Here is a 17313-nt window from a genome sequence, read left to right on the forward strand (position 1 = left end):
AGCTGGTCTGTCATAATATAGTAGAGACAGTAGATCTATCTACAGATTATGTCCTGGTCTGTAATATAATAGAGACAGTAGATCTAGCTGGTCTGTCATAATATAATAGAGACAGTATATCTAGCTGGTCTGTCATAATATAATAGAGACAGTAGATCTAGCTGGTCTGTCATAATGTAATAGAGACAGTAGATCTAGCTGGTCTGTCATAATAAAATAGAGACAGTAGATCTAGATTATGTCCTGGTCTGTCATAATATAATAGAGACAGTAGATCTAGCTGGTCTGTCATAATATAATAGAGAAAGTAAATCTAGCTGGTCTGTCATAATATAATAGAGACAGTAGATCTAGCTGGTCTGTCATAATATAATAGAGACAGTAGATCTAGCTGGTCTGTCATAATATAATAGAGACAGTAGATCTAGCTGGTCTGTCATAATATAATAGAGACAGTAGATCTAGCTGGTCTGTCATAATATAATAGAGACATTAGATCTAGCTGGTCTGTCAGAATATAATAGAGACATTAGATCTAGCTGGTCTGTCATAATGTAATAGAGACATTAGATCTAGCTGGTCTGTCATAATATAATAGAGACAGTAGATCTAGCTGGTCTGTCATAATATAATAGAGACAGTAGATCTAGCTGGTCTGTCATAATATAATAGAGACAGTAGATCTAGCTGGTCTGTCATAATATAATAGAGACAGTAGTTCTAGCTGGTCTGTCATAATATAATAGAGACAGTAGATCTAGCTGGTCTGTCATAATATAATAGAGACAGTAGATCTAGCTGGTCTGTCATGAAGCTCCATATTATGTCCTAGTCTGTCATAATATAATAGAAGGCAGTCAGATGCTCTCTGGCCTGTTATAATATAATATAGCCAATAGATCTAGCTGGTCTGTCATAATATAGTAGAGACAATAGATCTAGCTGGTCTGTCATAATATAATAGAGACAGTAGATCTAGCTGGTCTGTCATAATATCATAGAGACAGTAGATCTAGCTGGTCTGTCATAATATAATAGAGACAGTAGATCTAGCTGGTCTGTCATAATATAATAGAGACATTAGATCTAGCTGGTCTGTCATAATATAATAGAGACAGTAGATCTAGCTGGTCTGTCATAATATAATAGAGACAGTAGATCTAGATGGTCTGTCATAATATAATAGAGACAGTAGATCTAGCTGGTCTGTCATAATATAATAGAGACAGTAGATCTAGCTGGTCTGTCATAATATAATAGAGACATTAGATCTAGCTTCCTGGTCTGTCATAATATAATAGAGACAGTAGATCTAGCTGGTCTGTCATAATATAATAGAGACAATAGATCTAGCTGGTCTGTCATAATATAATAGAGACAGTAGATCTAGCTGGTCTGTCATAATATAATAGAGACAGTAGATCTAGCTGGTCTGTCATAATATAATAGAGACAGTAGATCTAGCTGGTCTGTCATAATATAATAGAGACAGTAGATTTAGCTGGTCTGTCATAATATAATAGAGACATTAGATCTAGCTGGTCTGTCATAATATAATAGAGACATTAGATCTAGCTGGTCTGTCATAATATAATAGAGACAGTAGATCTAGCTGGTCTGTCATAATATAATATAGACAGTAGATCTAGCTGGTCTGTCATAATATAATAGAGACAGTAGATCTAGCTGGTCTGTCATAATATAATAGAGACATTAGATCTAGCTGGTCTGTCATAATATAATAGAGACAGTAGATCTAGCTGGTCTGTCATAATACAATAGAGACAGTAGATCTAGCTGGTCTGTCATAATATAATAGAGACAGTAGATCTAGCTGGTCTGTCATAATATAATAGAGACAGTAGATCTAGCTGGTCTGTCATAATATAATAGAGACAGTATATCTAGCTTCCTGGTCTGTCATAATATAATAGAGACAGTAGATCTAGCTGTCCTGTCATAATATAATAGAGACAGTAGATCTAGCTGGTCTGTCATAATATAATAGAGACAGTAGATCTAGCTGGTCTGTCATAATATAATAGAGACAGTAGATCTAGCTGGTCTGTCATAATATAATAGAGACAGTAGATCTAGCTGGTCTGTCATAATATAATAGAGACAGTAGATCTAGCTGGTCTGTCATAATATAATAGAGACAGTAGATCTAGCTGGTCTGTCATAATATAACAGACAGTAGATCTAGCTGGTCTGTCATAATATAATAGAGACAGTAGATCTAGCTGGTCTGTCATAATATAATAGAGACAGTAGATCTAGCTGGTCTGTCATAATATCATAGAGACAGTAGATCTAGCTGGTCTGTCATAATATAATAGAGACATTAGATCTAGCTGGTCTGTCATAATATAATAGAGACAGTAGATCTAGCTGGTCTGTCATAATATAATAGAGACAGTAGATCTAGCTGGTCTGTCATAATATAATAGAGACAGTAGATCTGGCTGGTCTGTCATAATATAATAGAGACATTAGATCTAGCTGGTCTGTCATAATATAATAGAGACATTAGATCTAGCTGGTCTGTCATAATATAAAAGAGACAGTAGATCTAGCTGGTCTGTCATAATATAATAGAGACAGTAGATCTAGCTGGTCTGTCATAATATAATAGAGACAGTAGATCTAGCTGGTCTGTCATAATATAGTAGAGACAGTAGATCTAGCTCCAGATTATGTCCTGGTCTGTTGTAATATAATAGAGACAGTAGATCTAGTTGGTCTGCCATAATATAATAGAGACAGTAGATCTAGCTGGTCTCTCATAATATAATAGAGACAGTAGATCTAGCTGGTCAGTCATAATATAATAGAGACAGTAGATCTAGCTGGTCTGTCAGAATATAATAGAGACAGTAGATCTAGCTGGTCTGTCATAATATAATAGAGACAGTAGATCTAGCTGGTCTGTCATAATATAATAGAGACAGTAGATCTAACTCCAGATTATGTCCTGGTCTGTCGTAATATAACAGAGACAGTAGATCTAGCTGGTCTGCCATAATATAATAGAGACAGTAGATCTATCTACAGATTATGTCCTGGTCTGTCATAATATAATAGAGACAGTAGATCTAGCTGGTCTGTCATAATATAATAGAGACAGTAGATCTATCAGGTCTGTCATAATATAGTAGAGACAGTAGATCTATCTACAGATTATGTCCTGGTCTGTCGTAATATAATAGAGACAGTAGATCTAGCTGGTCTGTCATAATATAATAGAGACAGTATATCTAGCTGGTCTGTCATAATATAATAGAGACAGTAGATCTAGCTGGTCTGTCATAATATAATAGAGACAGTAGATCTAGCTGGTCTGTCATAACATAATAGAGACAGTAGATCTAGCTGGTCTGTCATAATATAATAGAGACCGTAGATCTAGCTGGTCTGTCATAATATAATAGAGACAGTAGATCTAGCTGGTCTGTCATAATATAATAGAGACAGTAGATCTAGCTGGTCTGTCATAATATAGTAGAGACAGTAGATCTAGCTGGTCTGTCATAATATAATAGAGACAGTAGATCTAGCTGGTCTGTCATAATATCATAGAGACAGTAGATCTATCTGGTCTGTCATAATATAATAGAGACAGTAGATCTAGCTGGTCTGTCATAATATAATAGTGACAGTAGATCTAGCTGGTCTGTCATAATATAATAGAGACAGTAGATCTAGCTGGTCTGTCATAATATAATAGAGACAGTAGATCTAGCTGGTCTGTCATAATATAATAGAGACAGTAGATCTAGCTGGTCTGTCATAATATAATAGAGACAGTAGATCTAGCTGGTCTCTCATAATATAATAGAGACAGTAGATCTAGCTGGTCTGTCATAATATAATAGAGACAGTAGATCTAGCTGGTCTGTCAGAATATAATAGAGACAGTAGATCTAGCTGGTCTGTCATAATATAATAGAGACAGTAGATCTAGCTGGTCTGTCATAATATAATAGAGACAGTAGATCTAGCTGATTATGTCCTGGTCTGTCGTAATATAACAGAGACAGTAGATCTAGCTGGTCTGCCATAATATAATAGAGACAGTAGATCTAGCTGGTCTGTCATAATATAATAGAGACAGTAGATCTAGCTGGTCTGTCATAATATAATAGAGACAGTAGATCTAGCTGGTCTGTCATAATATAATAGAGACAGTAGATCTAGCTGGTCTGCCATAATATAATAGAGACAGTAGATCTAGCTGGTCTGTCATAATATAATAGAGACAGTCGATCTAGCTGGTCTGTCATAATATAATAGAGACAGTAGATCTAGCTGGTCTGTCATAATATAATAGAGACAGTAGATCTAGCTGGTCTGTCATAATATAATATAGACAGTAGATCTAGCTGGTCTGTCATAATATAATAGAGACAGTAGATCTGGCTGGTCTGTCATAATATAATAGAGACATTAGATCTAGCTGGTCTGTCATAATATAATAGAGACAGTAGATCTAGCTGGTCTGTAATAATATAATAGAGACAGTAGATCTAGCTGGTCTGTCATAATATAATAGAGACAGTAGATCTAGCTGGTCTGTCATAATATAATAGAGACAGTAGATCTAGCGGGTCTGTCATAATATAATAGAGACATAGATCTAGCTGGTCTGTCATAATATAATAGAGACAGTAGCTAGCTGGTCTGTCATAATATAATAGAGACAGTAGATCTAGCTGGTCTGCCATAATATAATAGAGACAGTAGATCTAGCTGGTCTGTCATAATATAATAGAGACAGTAGATCTAGCTGGTCTGTCATAATATAATAGAGACAGTAGATCTAGCTGGTCTGTCATAATATAATAGAGACAGTAGATCTAGCTGGTCTGTCATAATATAATAGAGACAGTAGATCTAGCTGGTCTGCCATAATGTAATAGAGACAGTAGATCTAGCTGGTCTGTCATAATATAATAGAGACAGTAGATCTAGCTGGTCTGTCATAATATAATAGAGACAGTAGATCTAGCTGGTCTGTCATAACGTAATAGAGACAGTAGATCTAGCTGGTCTGTCATAATATAATAGAGACAATAGATCTATCTGATCTGTCATCAGATAATAGAGACAGTGGATATAGCTCCAGATTATGTCCTGGTCTGTCATAATATAATAGAGACAGTAGATCTAGCTGGTCTGTCATAATATAATAGAGACAGTAGATCTAGCTGGTCTGTCATAATATAATAGAGACAGTAGATCTAGCTTGTTTATCATAATATAATAGAGACCGTACATCTAGCTGGTCTGTCATAATATATTAGAGACAGTAGATCTATCTACAGATTATGTCCTGGTCTGTCATAATATAATAGATACATTGGACCTAGCTGGTCTGTCATAATATAATAGAGACAGTAGATCTAGCTGGTCTGTAATAATATAATAGAGACAGTAGATCTAGCTGGTCTGTCATAATATAATAGAGACAGTAGATCTAGCTGGTCTGTCATAATATAATAGAGACAGTAGATCTAGCGGGTCTGTCATAATATAATAGAGACAGTAGATCTAATAGTCCTGTCTGTCATAATATAATAGAGACAGTAGATCTAGCTGGTCTGTCATAATATAATAGAGACATTAGATCTAGCTGGTCTGCCATAATATAATAGAGACAGTAGATCTAGCTGGTCTGTCATAATATAATAGAGACAGTAGATCTAGCTGGTCTGTCATAATATAATAGAGACAGTAGATCTAGCTGGTCTGTCATAACATAATAGAGACAGTAGATCTAGCTGGTCTGTCATAATATAATAGAGACAGTAGATCTAGCTGGTCTGTCATAATATAATAGAGACATTAGATCTAGCTGGTCTGTCATAATATAATAGAGACAGTAGATCTAGCTGGTCTGTCATAATATAATAGAGACATTAGATCTAGCTGGTCTGTCATAACGTAATAGAGACATTAGATCTAGCTGGTCTGTCATAATATAATAGAGACAATAGATCTAGCTGCTCCAGTCTGTCATAATATAATAGAGACAGTAGATCTAGCTGGTCTGTCATAATATAATAGAGACAGTAGATCTAGCTGGTCTGTCATAATATAAGAGAGACAGTAGATCTAGCTGGTCTGTCATAATATAATAGAGACAGTAGATCTAGCTGGTCTGTCATAATATAATAGAGACAGTAGATCTAGCTGGTCTGTCATAATATAATAGAGACAGTAGATCTAGCTGGTCTGTCATAATATAATAGAGACAGTAGATCTAGCAGGTCTGTCATAATATAGTAGAGACAGTAGATCTAGCTACAGATTATGTCTGGTCTGTCATAATATAATAGAGACAGTAGATCTAGCTGGTCTGTCATAATATAATAGAGACAGTAGATCTAGCTGGTCTGCCATAATATAATAGAGACAGTAGATCTAGCTGGTCTGTCATAATATAATAGAGACAGTAGATCTAGCTGGTCTGTCATAATATAATAGAGACAGTAGATCTAGCTGGTCTGTCATAACATAATAGAGACAGTAGATCTAGCTGGTCTGTCATAATATAATAGAGACAGTATATCTAGCTGGTCTGTCATAATATAATAGAGACAGTAGATCTAGCTGGTCTGTCATAATATAATAGAGACAGTAGATCTAGCTGGTCTGTCATAATATAATAGAGACAGTATATCTAGCTGGTCTGTCATAATATAGTAGAGACAGTAGATCTAGCTGGTCTGTCATAATATAATAGAGACAGTAGATCTAGCTGGTCTGTCATAATATAATAGAGACAGTAGATCTAGCTGGTCTGCCATAATATAATAGAGACATTAGATCTAGCTGGTCTGTCATAATATAATAGAGACAGTAGATCTAGCTGGTCTGTCATAATATAATAGAGACAGTATATCTAGCTGGTCTGTCATAATATAATAGAGACAGTAGATCTGGCTGGTCTGTCATAATATAATAGAGACATTAGATCTAGCTGGTCTGTCATAATATAATAGAGACAGTAGATCTAGCTGGTCTGTCATAATATAATAGAGACAGTAGATCTAGCTGGTCTGTCATAATATAATAGAGACCGTACATCTAGCTGGTCTGTCATAATATAATAGAGACAGTAGATCTATCTCCAGATTATATCCTAGTCTTTCATAATAGAGACAATATATCTAATTCTAGATTATATCTAGAGACAATCACTACCCTATTGTTTTACTCCCACAGGGTTATAGTTATCTAGTTAGTTATATAGTTAGTTATATACTGTCTTTATAGTTATATAGTTAGTAATATAGTTATTTATATAGTTAGTTATATAGTTATAGTTATTGTCAATATGTAGCTATATGAGTCTGTATCTCACATCACAGAGTAACATGTTCTACCCTGTGATGTGTTGCAGGTGAGAGCAGCTAGAACAGGTGGAGATCCTTTATGGAACCTTCTTTACTAAGAGAATAAGGACTGGAGACTGACGTGATGTCACAACCAATGAAGAGACAGGAAGACATGTTACTATTATAGATACTATTATAGAACAGGTGATGAATATAGAGAGATGTTACTATTATAGAACAGGTGATGAATAAAGAGAAATGTTACTATTATAGAACAGGTGATGAATATAGAGAAATGTTACTATTATAGAACAGGTGATGAATATAGAGAAATGTTACTATTATAGAACAGGTGATGAATATAGAGAAATGTTACTATTATAGAACAGGTGATGAATATAGAGAAATGTTACTATTATAGAACAGGTGATGAATATAGAGAGATGTTACTATTATAGAACAGGTGATGAATATAGAGAGATGTTACTATTATAGAACAGGTGATGAATATAGAGAGATGTTACTATTATAGAACAGGTGATGAATATAGAGAAATGTTACTATTATAGAACAGGTGATGAATATAGAGAAATGTTACTATTATAGAACAGGTGATGAATATAGAGAGATGTTACTATTATAGAACAGGTGATGAATATAGAGAGATGTTACTATTATAGAACAGGTGATGAATATAGAGAGATGTTACTATTATAGAACAGGTGATGAATATAGAGAAATGTTACTATTATAGAACAGGTGAGGAATATAGAGAAATGTTACTATTATAGAACAGGTGATGAATATAGAGAAATGTTACAATTATAGAACAGGTGATGAATATAGAGAAATGTTACTATTATAGAACAGGTGATGAATATAGATACATTTTACTATTATAGAACAGGTGATGAATATAGAGAAATGTTACTATTATAGAACAGGTGATGAATATAGAGAAATGTTACTATTATAGAACAGGTGATGAATATAGAGAGATGTTACTATTATAGAACAGGTGATGAATATAGAGAAATGTACTCACCTCCACCTTGTCCGAGGCTACAGTATACCAGTGTACTCAACAGCACTGAAACACACAGAGAGAACTATCACTATGGTACATGATGTAAACACTGAAACACACAGAGAGAACTATCACTATGGTACATCATGGAAACACTGAAACACACAGAGAGAACTATCACTATGGTACATGATGTAAACACTTGTTGGCCTTCCACATCTGGGTGGAAAGTTTGTCTCAGCTACAAACTAATATGACCCCACTATGGAAAGAGGAGACTCTCAGATACAAACTAATATGACACCACTATGGAAAGGGGAGGCTCTCAGGTACAAACTAATATGACCCCACTATGGAAAGAGGAGACTCAGCTTCAAACTAATATGACCCCACTATGGAAAGAGGGGACTCTCAGCTACAAACTAATATGACCCCACTATGGAAAGAGGAGACTCAGCTTCAAACTAATATGACCCCACTATGGAAAGAGGAGACTCAGCTACAAACTAATATGACCCCACTATGGAAAGAGGAGACTCAGCTTCAAACTAATATGACCCCACTATGGAAAGAGGAGACTCAGCTACAAACTAATATGACCCCACTATGCAAAGTAGATGTCCTAACCAATTTGCCAAAACTATAGTTTGTTGACAAGAAATGTGTGGAGTGGTTGAAAAACGCGTTTTAATGACTCCAACCTAAGTGTATGTAAACTTCCGACTTCAACTGTAGATATTAAACCATACTGATTATAGCTCAACCTTCCCGCTGTATTAAACCATACAGAATATAGCTCAACCTTCCCGCTGTATTAAACCATACAGATTATAGCTCAACCTTCCCGCTGTATTAAACCATACAGATTATAGCTCAACCTTCCCGCTGTATTAAACCATACAGATTATAGCTCAACCTTCCCGCTGTATTAAACCATACAGATTATAGCTCATCCTTCCCGCTGTATTAAACCATACAGATTATAGCTCAACCTTCCTGCTGTATTAAACCATACAGATTATAGCTCATCCTTCCCGCTGTATTAAACCATACCGAATATAGCTCAACCTTCCCGCTGTATTAAACCATACAGATTATAGCTCAACCTTCCCGCTGTATTAAACCATACAGATTATAGCTCAACCTTCCCGCTGTATTAAACCATACAGATTATAGCTCAACCTTCCCGCTGTATTAAACCATACTGATTATAGCTCAACCTTCCCGCTGTATTAAACCATACAGATTATAGCTCAACCTTCCCGCTGTATTAAACCATACAGATTATGGCTCAACCTTCCCGTTGTATTAAACCATACAGATTATAGCTCAACCTTCCCGCTGTATTAAACCATACAGATTATAGCTCAACCTTCCCGCTGTATTAAACCATACAGATTATAGCTCAACCTTCCCGCTGTATTAAACCATACTGATTATAGCTCTACCTTCCCGCTGTATTAAACCATACAGATTATAGCTCAACCTTCCCGCTGTATTAAACCATACAGATTATAGCTCAACCTTCCCGCTGTATTAAACCATACTGATTATAGCTCAACCTTCCCGCTGTATTAAACCATACAGATTATAGCTCAACCTTCCCGCTGTATTAAACCATACAGATTATAACTCAACCTTCCCGCTGTATTAAACCATACAGATTATAGCTCAACCTTCCCGCTGTATTAAACCATACAGATTATAGCTCAACCTTCCCGCTGTATTAAACCATACAGATTATAGATCAACCTTCCCGCTGTATTAAACCATACAGATTATAGCTCAACCTTCCCGCTGTATTAAACCGTACAGATTATAACATTGATGTGTTCCATCTGACCTGCCGAGACACACACACACACACACACACACACACACACACACACACACACACACACACACACACACACACACACACACACACACACACACACACACACACACACACACACACACACACAGAGAGAGAGAGTACTTACAGAGCTGCCAGTAGAGTGGTGTGAGTTCCATCATGTCTTGCTGCTGAGTGAGACTGATCTCCAGTTATAGTTACAGTACCCTCCTCCTCCTTCATGTTCTGACCACACACACAAGGCCCTGCTGACGACATGGTGAAACAGAGGAAGAGAGAGTAGATGATCTTGTTTATGCTTCCTCCTCTACCACTGTATACTTCTATAGATCTGAGAGCATTGACTAGGTGATGAAACAGAGAGAGTAGATTATCTTGTCTATACCTCCTCTACCACTGTATATTTCTTCATTGCCATTCCTCCCACCCCTGGACTAGGGTCATATCCGTTAAAGCCAACCATTCCCATGTGCTCAACTGTGTTATTCTGAGAGGATTGACCCCTAACCCCTACTATCAGCCACTACTGTAGATCTGAGAGGATTGACCTCTAACCCCTACTATCAGTCACTACTGTAGATCTGAGAGGATTGACCCCTAACCCCTACTATCAGTCACTACTGTAGATCTGAGAGGATTGACCTCTAACCCCTACTATCAGTCACTACTGTAGATCTGAGAGGATTGACCTCTAACCCCTACTATCAGTCACTACTGTAGATCTGAGAGGGTTGACCTCTAATCCCTACTCCATATGTGTGGTTCCCACCATGAAGCATGGAGGAGGAGGTGTGATGGTGTGGGGGTGCTGTGCTGGTGACACTGTCTGTGATTTATTTCAAATTCAAGGCACACTTAACCAGCATGGCTACCACAGCATTCTGCAGTGATACGCCATCCCATCTGGTTTGCACTTAGTGGGACTATCATTTGTTTTTCAACAGGACAATAACCCAACACAACTCCAGGCTGTGTAAGAGCTATTTAACCAAGAAGGAGAGTGATGGATTGCTGCATCAGATGACCTGGCCTCCACAATCACCCGACCTCAACCCAATTGAGATGGTTAAGAATGAGTTGGACCGCAGAGTGAAAAGCATTATAGGTGAAGCTGGTTGAGAGAATGCCAAGAGCGTGCAAAGCTGTCATCAAGGCAAAATCAAATCAAATCAAATGTTATTTGTCACATGCGCTGAATACAACAGTTGTAGACCTTACCATGAAATGCTTACTGACAAGAACTTAACCAACAATGCAGTTCAAGAAATAGAGCTAAGAAAATATTTACGAAATAAACTAAAATGAAAAAAAATCAAGTAAAAAATCAAAAAGTAACACAAGAAAATTAAATAACAATAACCAGGCTATATACGGGGAGTACCGGTACCAAGTCAATGTGCAGGGGTACAGGTTAGTCGAGGTAATTTGTACATGTAGGTAGGGGTAAAGTGACTATGCACAGTTAATAAACAGCGAGTAGCAGCAGTGTAAAAACAAAGAGGGGGTAAATAGTCTGGGTAGCCATTTGATTAATTGTTCAGCAGTCTTATGGCTTGGGGGTAGAAGCTGTCAAGGAGCCTTTTCTTCCTAGACTTGGTGCTTCAGTACCGCTTCAGATACCACTTGCTGTGCGGTAGCAGAGAGAAAAGTCTATGACTTGGGGGACTGGAGTCTTTAACAATTTTTTGGCCAGTACTCTGACACGCCTAGTATATAGGTCCTGGATGGCAGGAAGCTTGACCCCAGTGATGTACTGGGCGGTACGCACTACCCTCTGTAGCGCCTTATGTTTGGATGCCGAGCAGTTGCAATACCAGTCAGTGATGCAACCGGTCAGGATGCTCTCGATGGTGCAGCTGTAGAACTTTCTGAGGATCTGGGGACCCATGACAAATCTTTTCAGTCTCCTGAGGGGAAAAGGTGTTGTGGTGCCCTCTTCACAACTGTCTTTGTGTGTTAGGACTATGATAGTTTGTTGGTGATGTGGACACCAAGGAACTTGAGGTTCTCAACCTGTTCCACTTCAGCCCCATCGATGTTAATGGGGGCCTGTTCGGCCCTCCTTTTCTCATAGTCCACGATCAGCTCTTTTTTCTTGCTCACATTGAGGGAGAGGTTGTTGTCCTGGCACCACACTGCCAGGTCTCTGACCTCCTCCCTATAGGCTGTCTCATTGTTGTCAGCAAACTTAATGATGGTGTTGGAGTCTTGCTTGGCCACGCAGTCGTGGGTGAACGGGTAGTACAGTAGGGGACTAAACACCCAACCCTGAGGGGCCCCAGTGTTGAGGATCAGCATGGCAGATGTGTTGTTGCCTACCCTTACCACCTGGGGGCGGCCCATCAGGAAGTCCAGGATCCAGTTGCAGAGGGAGGAATATATTCCCAGGATCCTTGGCTTAGTGATGAGCTTTGTGGGCACCATGGTATTGAACGCTGAGCTGTAGTCAATGAACAGCATTCTCACATAGGTGTTCCTTTTTTCCAGGTGGGACAAAAGGGTGGAAACTTTGAAGAAACTCAAATATAAAATGTATTTTGATTTGTTTAACACTTTTTTGGTTACTACATGATTCCATATGTGTTGTTTCATAGTTTTGATGTCTTCACTTTATTCTACAATGTAGAAAATAGTACATATAAAGATAAACCATTGAATGAGTCGGTGTGTCCAAACTTCTGACTGGTACTGTATATATTTTATATATATTTATTGTGTGTGTATATCTATCTATCTACAGTGGCAAGAAAAAGTATGTGAACCCTTTGGAATTACCTGGATTTCAGCATAAATTGGTCTTTTGATCTGATCTTCATTTAAGTCACAACAGTAGACAAACACAGTGTGTTTAACCCTTGTGTTGTCTTAAGGGTAAAACACGACCTGCCACTATGTTTAACAGCAGAGAAAAACCCCTAAATGATGTTTTCCAACGAAAAAGTGAAACATCTCCTTTGTTCATCATTTTTGACTCTGCTGTTATAATATAATTTACACACCACAAAAACCATAAATACACACACACACACACACAATGAGATATTGAGATTATGTGTGCTACTGATTGAACTCAGCCAGCAACTCCTGAAGAGGAAGATCACCATGCACAGTTAGAAAGAACAAGCCTGAGCTCCCCCCTGCACTCCTCCCAACAAGGGGGAGAGAGGCCTTCTCATCAAAGTTTGTCTTTACCCCCACCACTCTAGTTTCTTACCTCCCAAAGAGGAACAAGAATGTGGTCCTCCTGAGCACACTGCACAAAACAGCTGAGATCAGTGATCATGAAGACAGGAAACCAGCCATCATCCTGGACTACAAACACAACAAAGGAGGCGTGGACAACCTGGACAAGGTGATTGGAACTTACAGCTGCAGGAGGATGACTGCCCTCTGGCCCCTGGTCATCTACCATAATGTCATTGATGTGTCCTCATACAATGCCTGAGTGATATGGAACAAGATCAACCCTACCTGGATGCCTGATAAGCGGAACAAGAGGAGGGTGTTCCTGGATCAGCTGGGAAAGGCCCTTGTAACCCAACCCACTCAAAGAAGGGAGCTCCTCCCCCGCACAGCAGCCTCTGCAGCGCTTCTGAAAGCTGTTTTTTATTTTATTTATTTCACCTTTATTTAACCAGGTCGGCCAGTTGAAAACAAGATCTCATTTACAACTGCGACCTGGTGAAGATAAAGCAAAGCAGTGCGACACAAACAACAACACAGAGTTACACATGGAATAAACAAATGTACAGTCAATTACACAATACAGAAATCTATATACAGTGTGTGCAAATGTAGTAAGGAGGTAAGGCAATAAATAGGCCATAGTGGTGAAGTAATTACAATTTAGCAATTAACATTGGAGTGATAGATGTGCAAATGAGGATGTGCAAGTAGAAATACAGGTATAACTACTGGTGTGTAAAAAAACAGACCCCCCCCCAAAAAAAAACTAATATGGGGATGAGGTAGGTAGTTGGTTGTTGGTGGGTGTTGCTATGGTGACCAGTGAGCTGAGATAAGGGGGCTGTATCTTGTCCTGATCCACCTGAGGCTGCAGCTGGGGCAGGCAAGAGGAGGAGATGCCAATTCTGCCCCCCAAAGAAGGACTGTAAAACAAATACTATGTGCTGCACATGTGAGAAATACATCTGCAACATCCATGCACACACACTTGCATACTGTCCTACATGTGCTAATTAGAGGTGATTGATTTATGTTCTTCAAGTATTTGTTTTGTATCTATTATCTTATTTGATTATTATTTATTGTTGTTGTTTATACACCTTGTGGGTGGGGGCAATGGTTCAAAAAATGGGAGAAGACTAGTATATATTGTAGCTGAATTCCTCAGTGTACCGTATATAAGAATATATCACTATGTTACTGTAATGGCTGTCAAAGTCGTTCTCCTCCTCAGATGAGGAGGAGCATGGATCGGACCAAGATGCGGATTGGTAATTGTACATGTTTAATGTAAATAACAAGAAAACACTACAAACTACAAAACAACAAACGTGACATACCTCAAAACAGTCCTGTGTGGTCCAAACACTGACACAGGAAACAAACACCCACAAAAGCCTACTGCCTATGGCTACCTTAAATATGGCTCCCAATCAGAGACAAATGAATGACAGCTGTCTCTGATTGAGACCCAATCTAGGCAGCCATAGACATAACTAAACAACCTAACAAACACTATCCCATACACATACAACACCCATAGACTAACCAAACACACACAACAAACAATGCCCACCCCAACTCACGCCCTGACCAACTAAACATAATCAAAATAACATAAAAATAGGTCAGGAACGTGACAGTTACCAACACTTTCAAGACTGTTATTGTTTCCCTTCAATAAAATGCATCCAAAACTACTTTCTGCACACAGGCTATACTAGTGCTAACTCTTACAAAATAATTGTTTACACCTATGCAGTACCTTTAGCAGTAATAATAATAATAATGAACCTCTACTTTAGTAAAGGAAACATTTATGACAGGTGTGTTGTAATAAAAACGAGTGGTGTCCACTGCTTAAATTCAGTCTTTCTGCATTGTGAAGAGGGAAAACCCAGATATTCACAAAGTTGGTGATGGATGACAGGTTGTATCTGAAAGGAATTATATAATATCTGTACATTATAGGAACACCTGTAATTGCAAAAGTACAATGATTGATGTTTTGCTTTAGCTTTGAGATTAATAATCAATGGTAGACATCGTGCAAGTGCATGAAGAGATCAACTGTACAAAAGTATGTTTGTTGAAACTATACTTTCAGTTCCTGTTGATACTGTGTTCCAGACTTACTTCTGCTACCACATCATAGCAATAGGAGGAAGAAGGATTGGGAAACAAACTGCAAATAACAATAAGCTGAACTCCGCCTAGCAGAGACATCTTTGTCATAGCAACTGTTAATTATGAATTAATGAGCTTATATGGTATTAAAGTTAAGGGACATCACCCTGGGCAGGTGAACCTCGGTAGGGGATAAAAAGGGAAAACACCATCTTGAAAGCTGAGTGTGTTACTTGCAACTTTCTGTAAGTGTTTACTCCGGGTTGCAATCCGGCTTGCAATCCTTATTAAACAAACTAACATCTGATCAAATAAGTTTCCTGTGGTCTCTTGTATGAACTGAGGGCAGAAATCCCTTACATTTCTTCATGCAAAATAGATTTGGGGTTTAAATGTCTTAAAAACTTATTGTCAATAGGGGGGCGCTGTCTTCCCTTTGGAAAAAATTGTGCCCAAATGAAACGGCCTCGTACTCTTTTCTAGATCATACAATATGCATATTATTATTACTATTGGATAGAAAACACTCAGAAGTTTCTAAAACTGTTTGAATTATGTCTGTGAGTAAAACAGAACTCATTTTGCAGCAAACTTCCATGTAGGAAGTGAAAAATCTGAAAACGAGGCTCTGTTTCAGGGCCAGCCTATTCAATTGCCTTATATTTATCGATATGCATGCACTTCATACGCCTTCCACTAGATGTCAACAGGCAGTGGAAGGTGGAATGGGGTGTCTAGCTTGATCTGAGGCTGAACAAGAGCTTTTGAAGTGGCAGGTCAGGAATTTTCTTTGTCTACCAAGGAGAAAGAACGCTTCTGAAAAGCGTTACGTATACACAGCGAATATCTCCGGCTCTGATTTTATTTGATACATGTGATAATAACATCATAAAGTAGGTTTTTTCAACCGAGTTTTATCAGTTTATTCAACGTTTATTGGGACTTTTGGAATTTTCCATTCTTTGCGCCAAGAGTTGATGGGCATGTTCGCGCCACATGGCTAGCCAAGGTTGCTAATTCGACAGAAGAAATGGACATTCTAAAACCAAAACAACGATTTATTCTGGACCAAGGACTCCTTGTACAACATTCTGATGGAAGCTCAACAAAAGTAAGAAAACATTCATGATGTTATTTCGTATTTCTGTGTAAAATGTTGAGTCCTATTCTCCGCCGTTTTGGTGGTATGGTAAAGTGATTTTTTTAAATCTAACACAGCGGTTGCATTAACTTCTAATGAATGAATGAAGTTGGTCAAGGTTAGTGATTCATTTTATATCTTTTGCTGTTTTTTTGCGATCGCTACCTTTTGCTGCTGATAAACGCATTAGTGATTGGCTATTGTGGTAAGCTAGCTTCTGTAATGTAATGCTATATTGTGTTTTTGCTGTAAAACACTTAAAAAATCTGAAATATTGGCTGGATTCACAAGATGTTTATCTTTCATTTGTCACTTCCGGGTTGGAGCGAGCGGTCGCATTTGCGCTTTGGTCCGCAGGTAGTATAACTTTTCATTACATTCAATTATAGTACAACGGTTTGATTTGTCTAATCTTAGCAATTTCTTCTTAGCTAGCTACATAGCCGTCTTTGTATCAAAAATAATTGCGTAATTATCGTATTACGTCGTCCTAACGCAGTCTACACTGCTATCTGCCCAGCAGCTAGCCAGCTAGCAAACGTCCACCGTCTACCGAATAGCAGCACTGTAGCAACTATTACACTCAACTGAACGACTTGATTAGTGTAGTGTTAGCTAGCTACATAGTTGTCTTTGC

At 38.0% G+C, this 17313-nt stretch overlaps 2 protein-coding genes across 3 annotated transcripts in view; one reads left to right on the forward strand and one right to left on the reverse strand.

Annotated features, from left to right (window-relative positions):
- LOC139561633 (butyrophilin-like protein 2) overlaps positions 1-10395 on the reverse strand; it is a 494010-nt gene extending 483615 nt beyond the window's left edge. For both annotated transcript variants that reach the window (XM_071378858.1, XM_071378857.1), the window contains exons 1-2: positions 10350-10395; positions 8386-8430 (exon numbers count right to left, since the gene is read on the reverse strand). In XM_071378858.1, coding sequence (XP_071234959.1) covers positions 8386-8430; positions 10350-10383 — 79 coding nt within the window. In that variant the 5' untranslated portion in view covers positions 10384-10395. The remainder of the gene's footprint in view (positions 1-8385; positions 8431-10349) is intronic.
- Positions 1-17313, forward strand: part of LOC139561632 (Fc receptor-like protein 5) — a gene marked incomplete in the record, with an annotated part of 1233720 nt that overhangs the window by 991635 nt on the left and 224772 nt on the right.

The sequence above is a fragment of the Salvelinus alpinus genome, chromosome 31 (genome assembly GCF_045679555.1).
Source record: "Salvelinus alpinus chromosome 31, SLU_Salpinus.1, whole genome shotgun sequence".
NCBI classification, from domain to species: domain Eukaryota; kingdom Metazoa; phylum Chordata; class Actinopteri; order Salmoniformes; family Salmonidae; genus Salvelinus; species Salvelinus alpinus.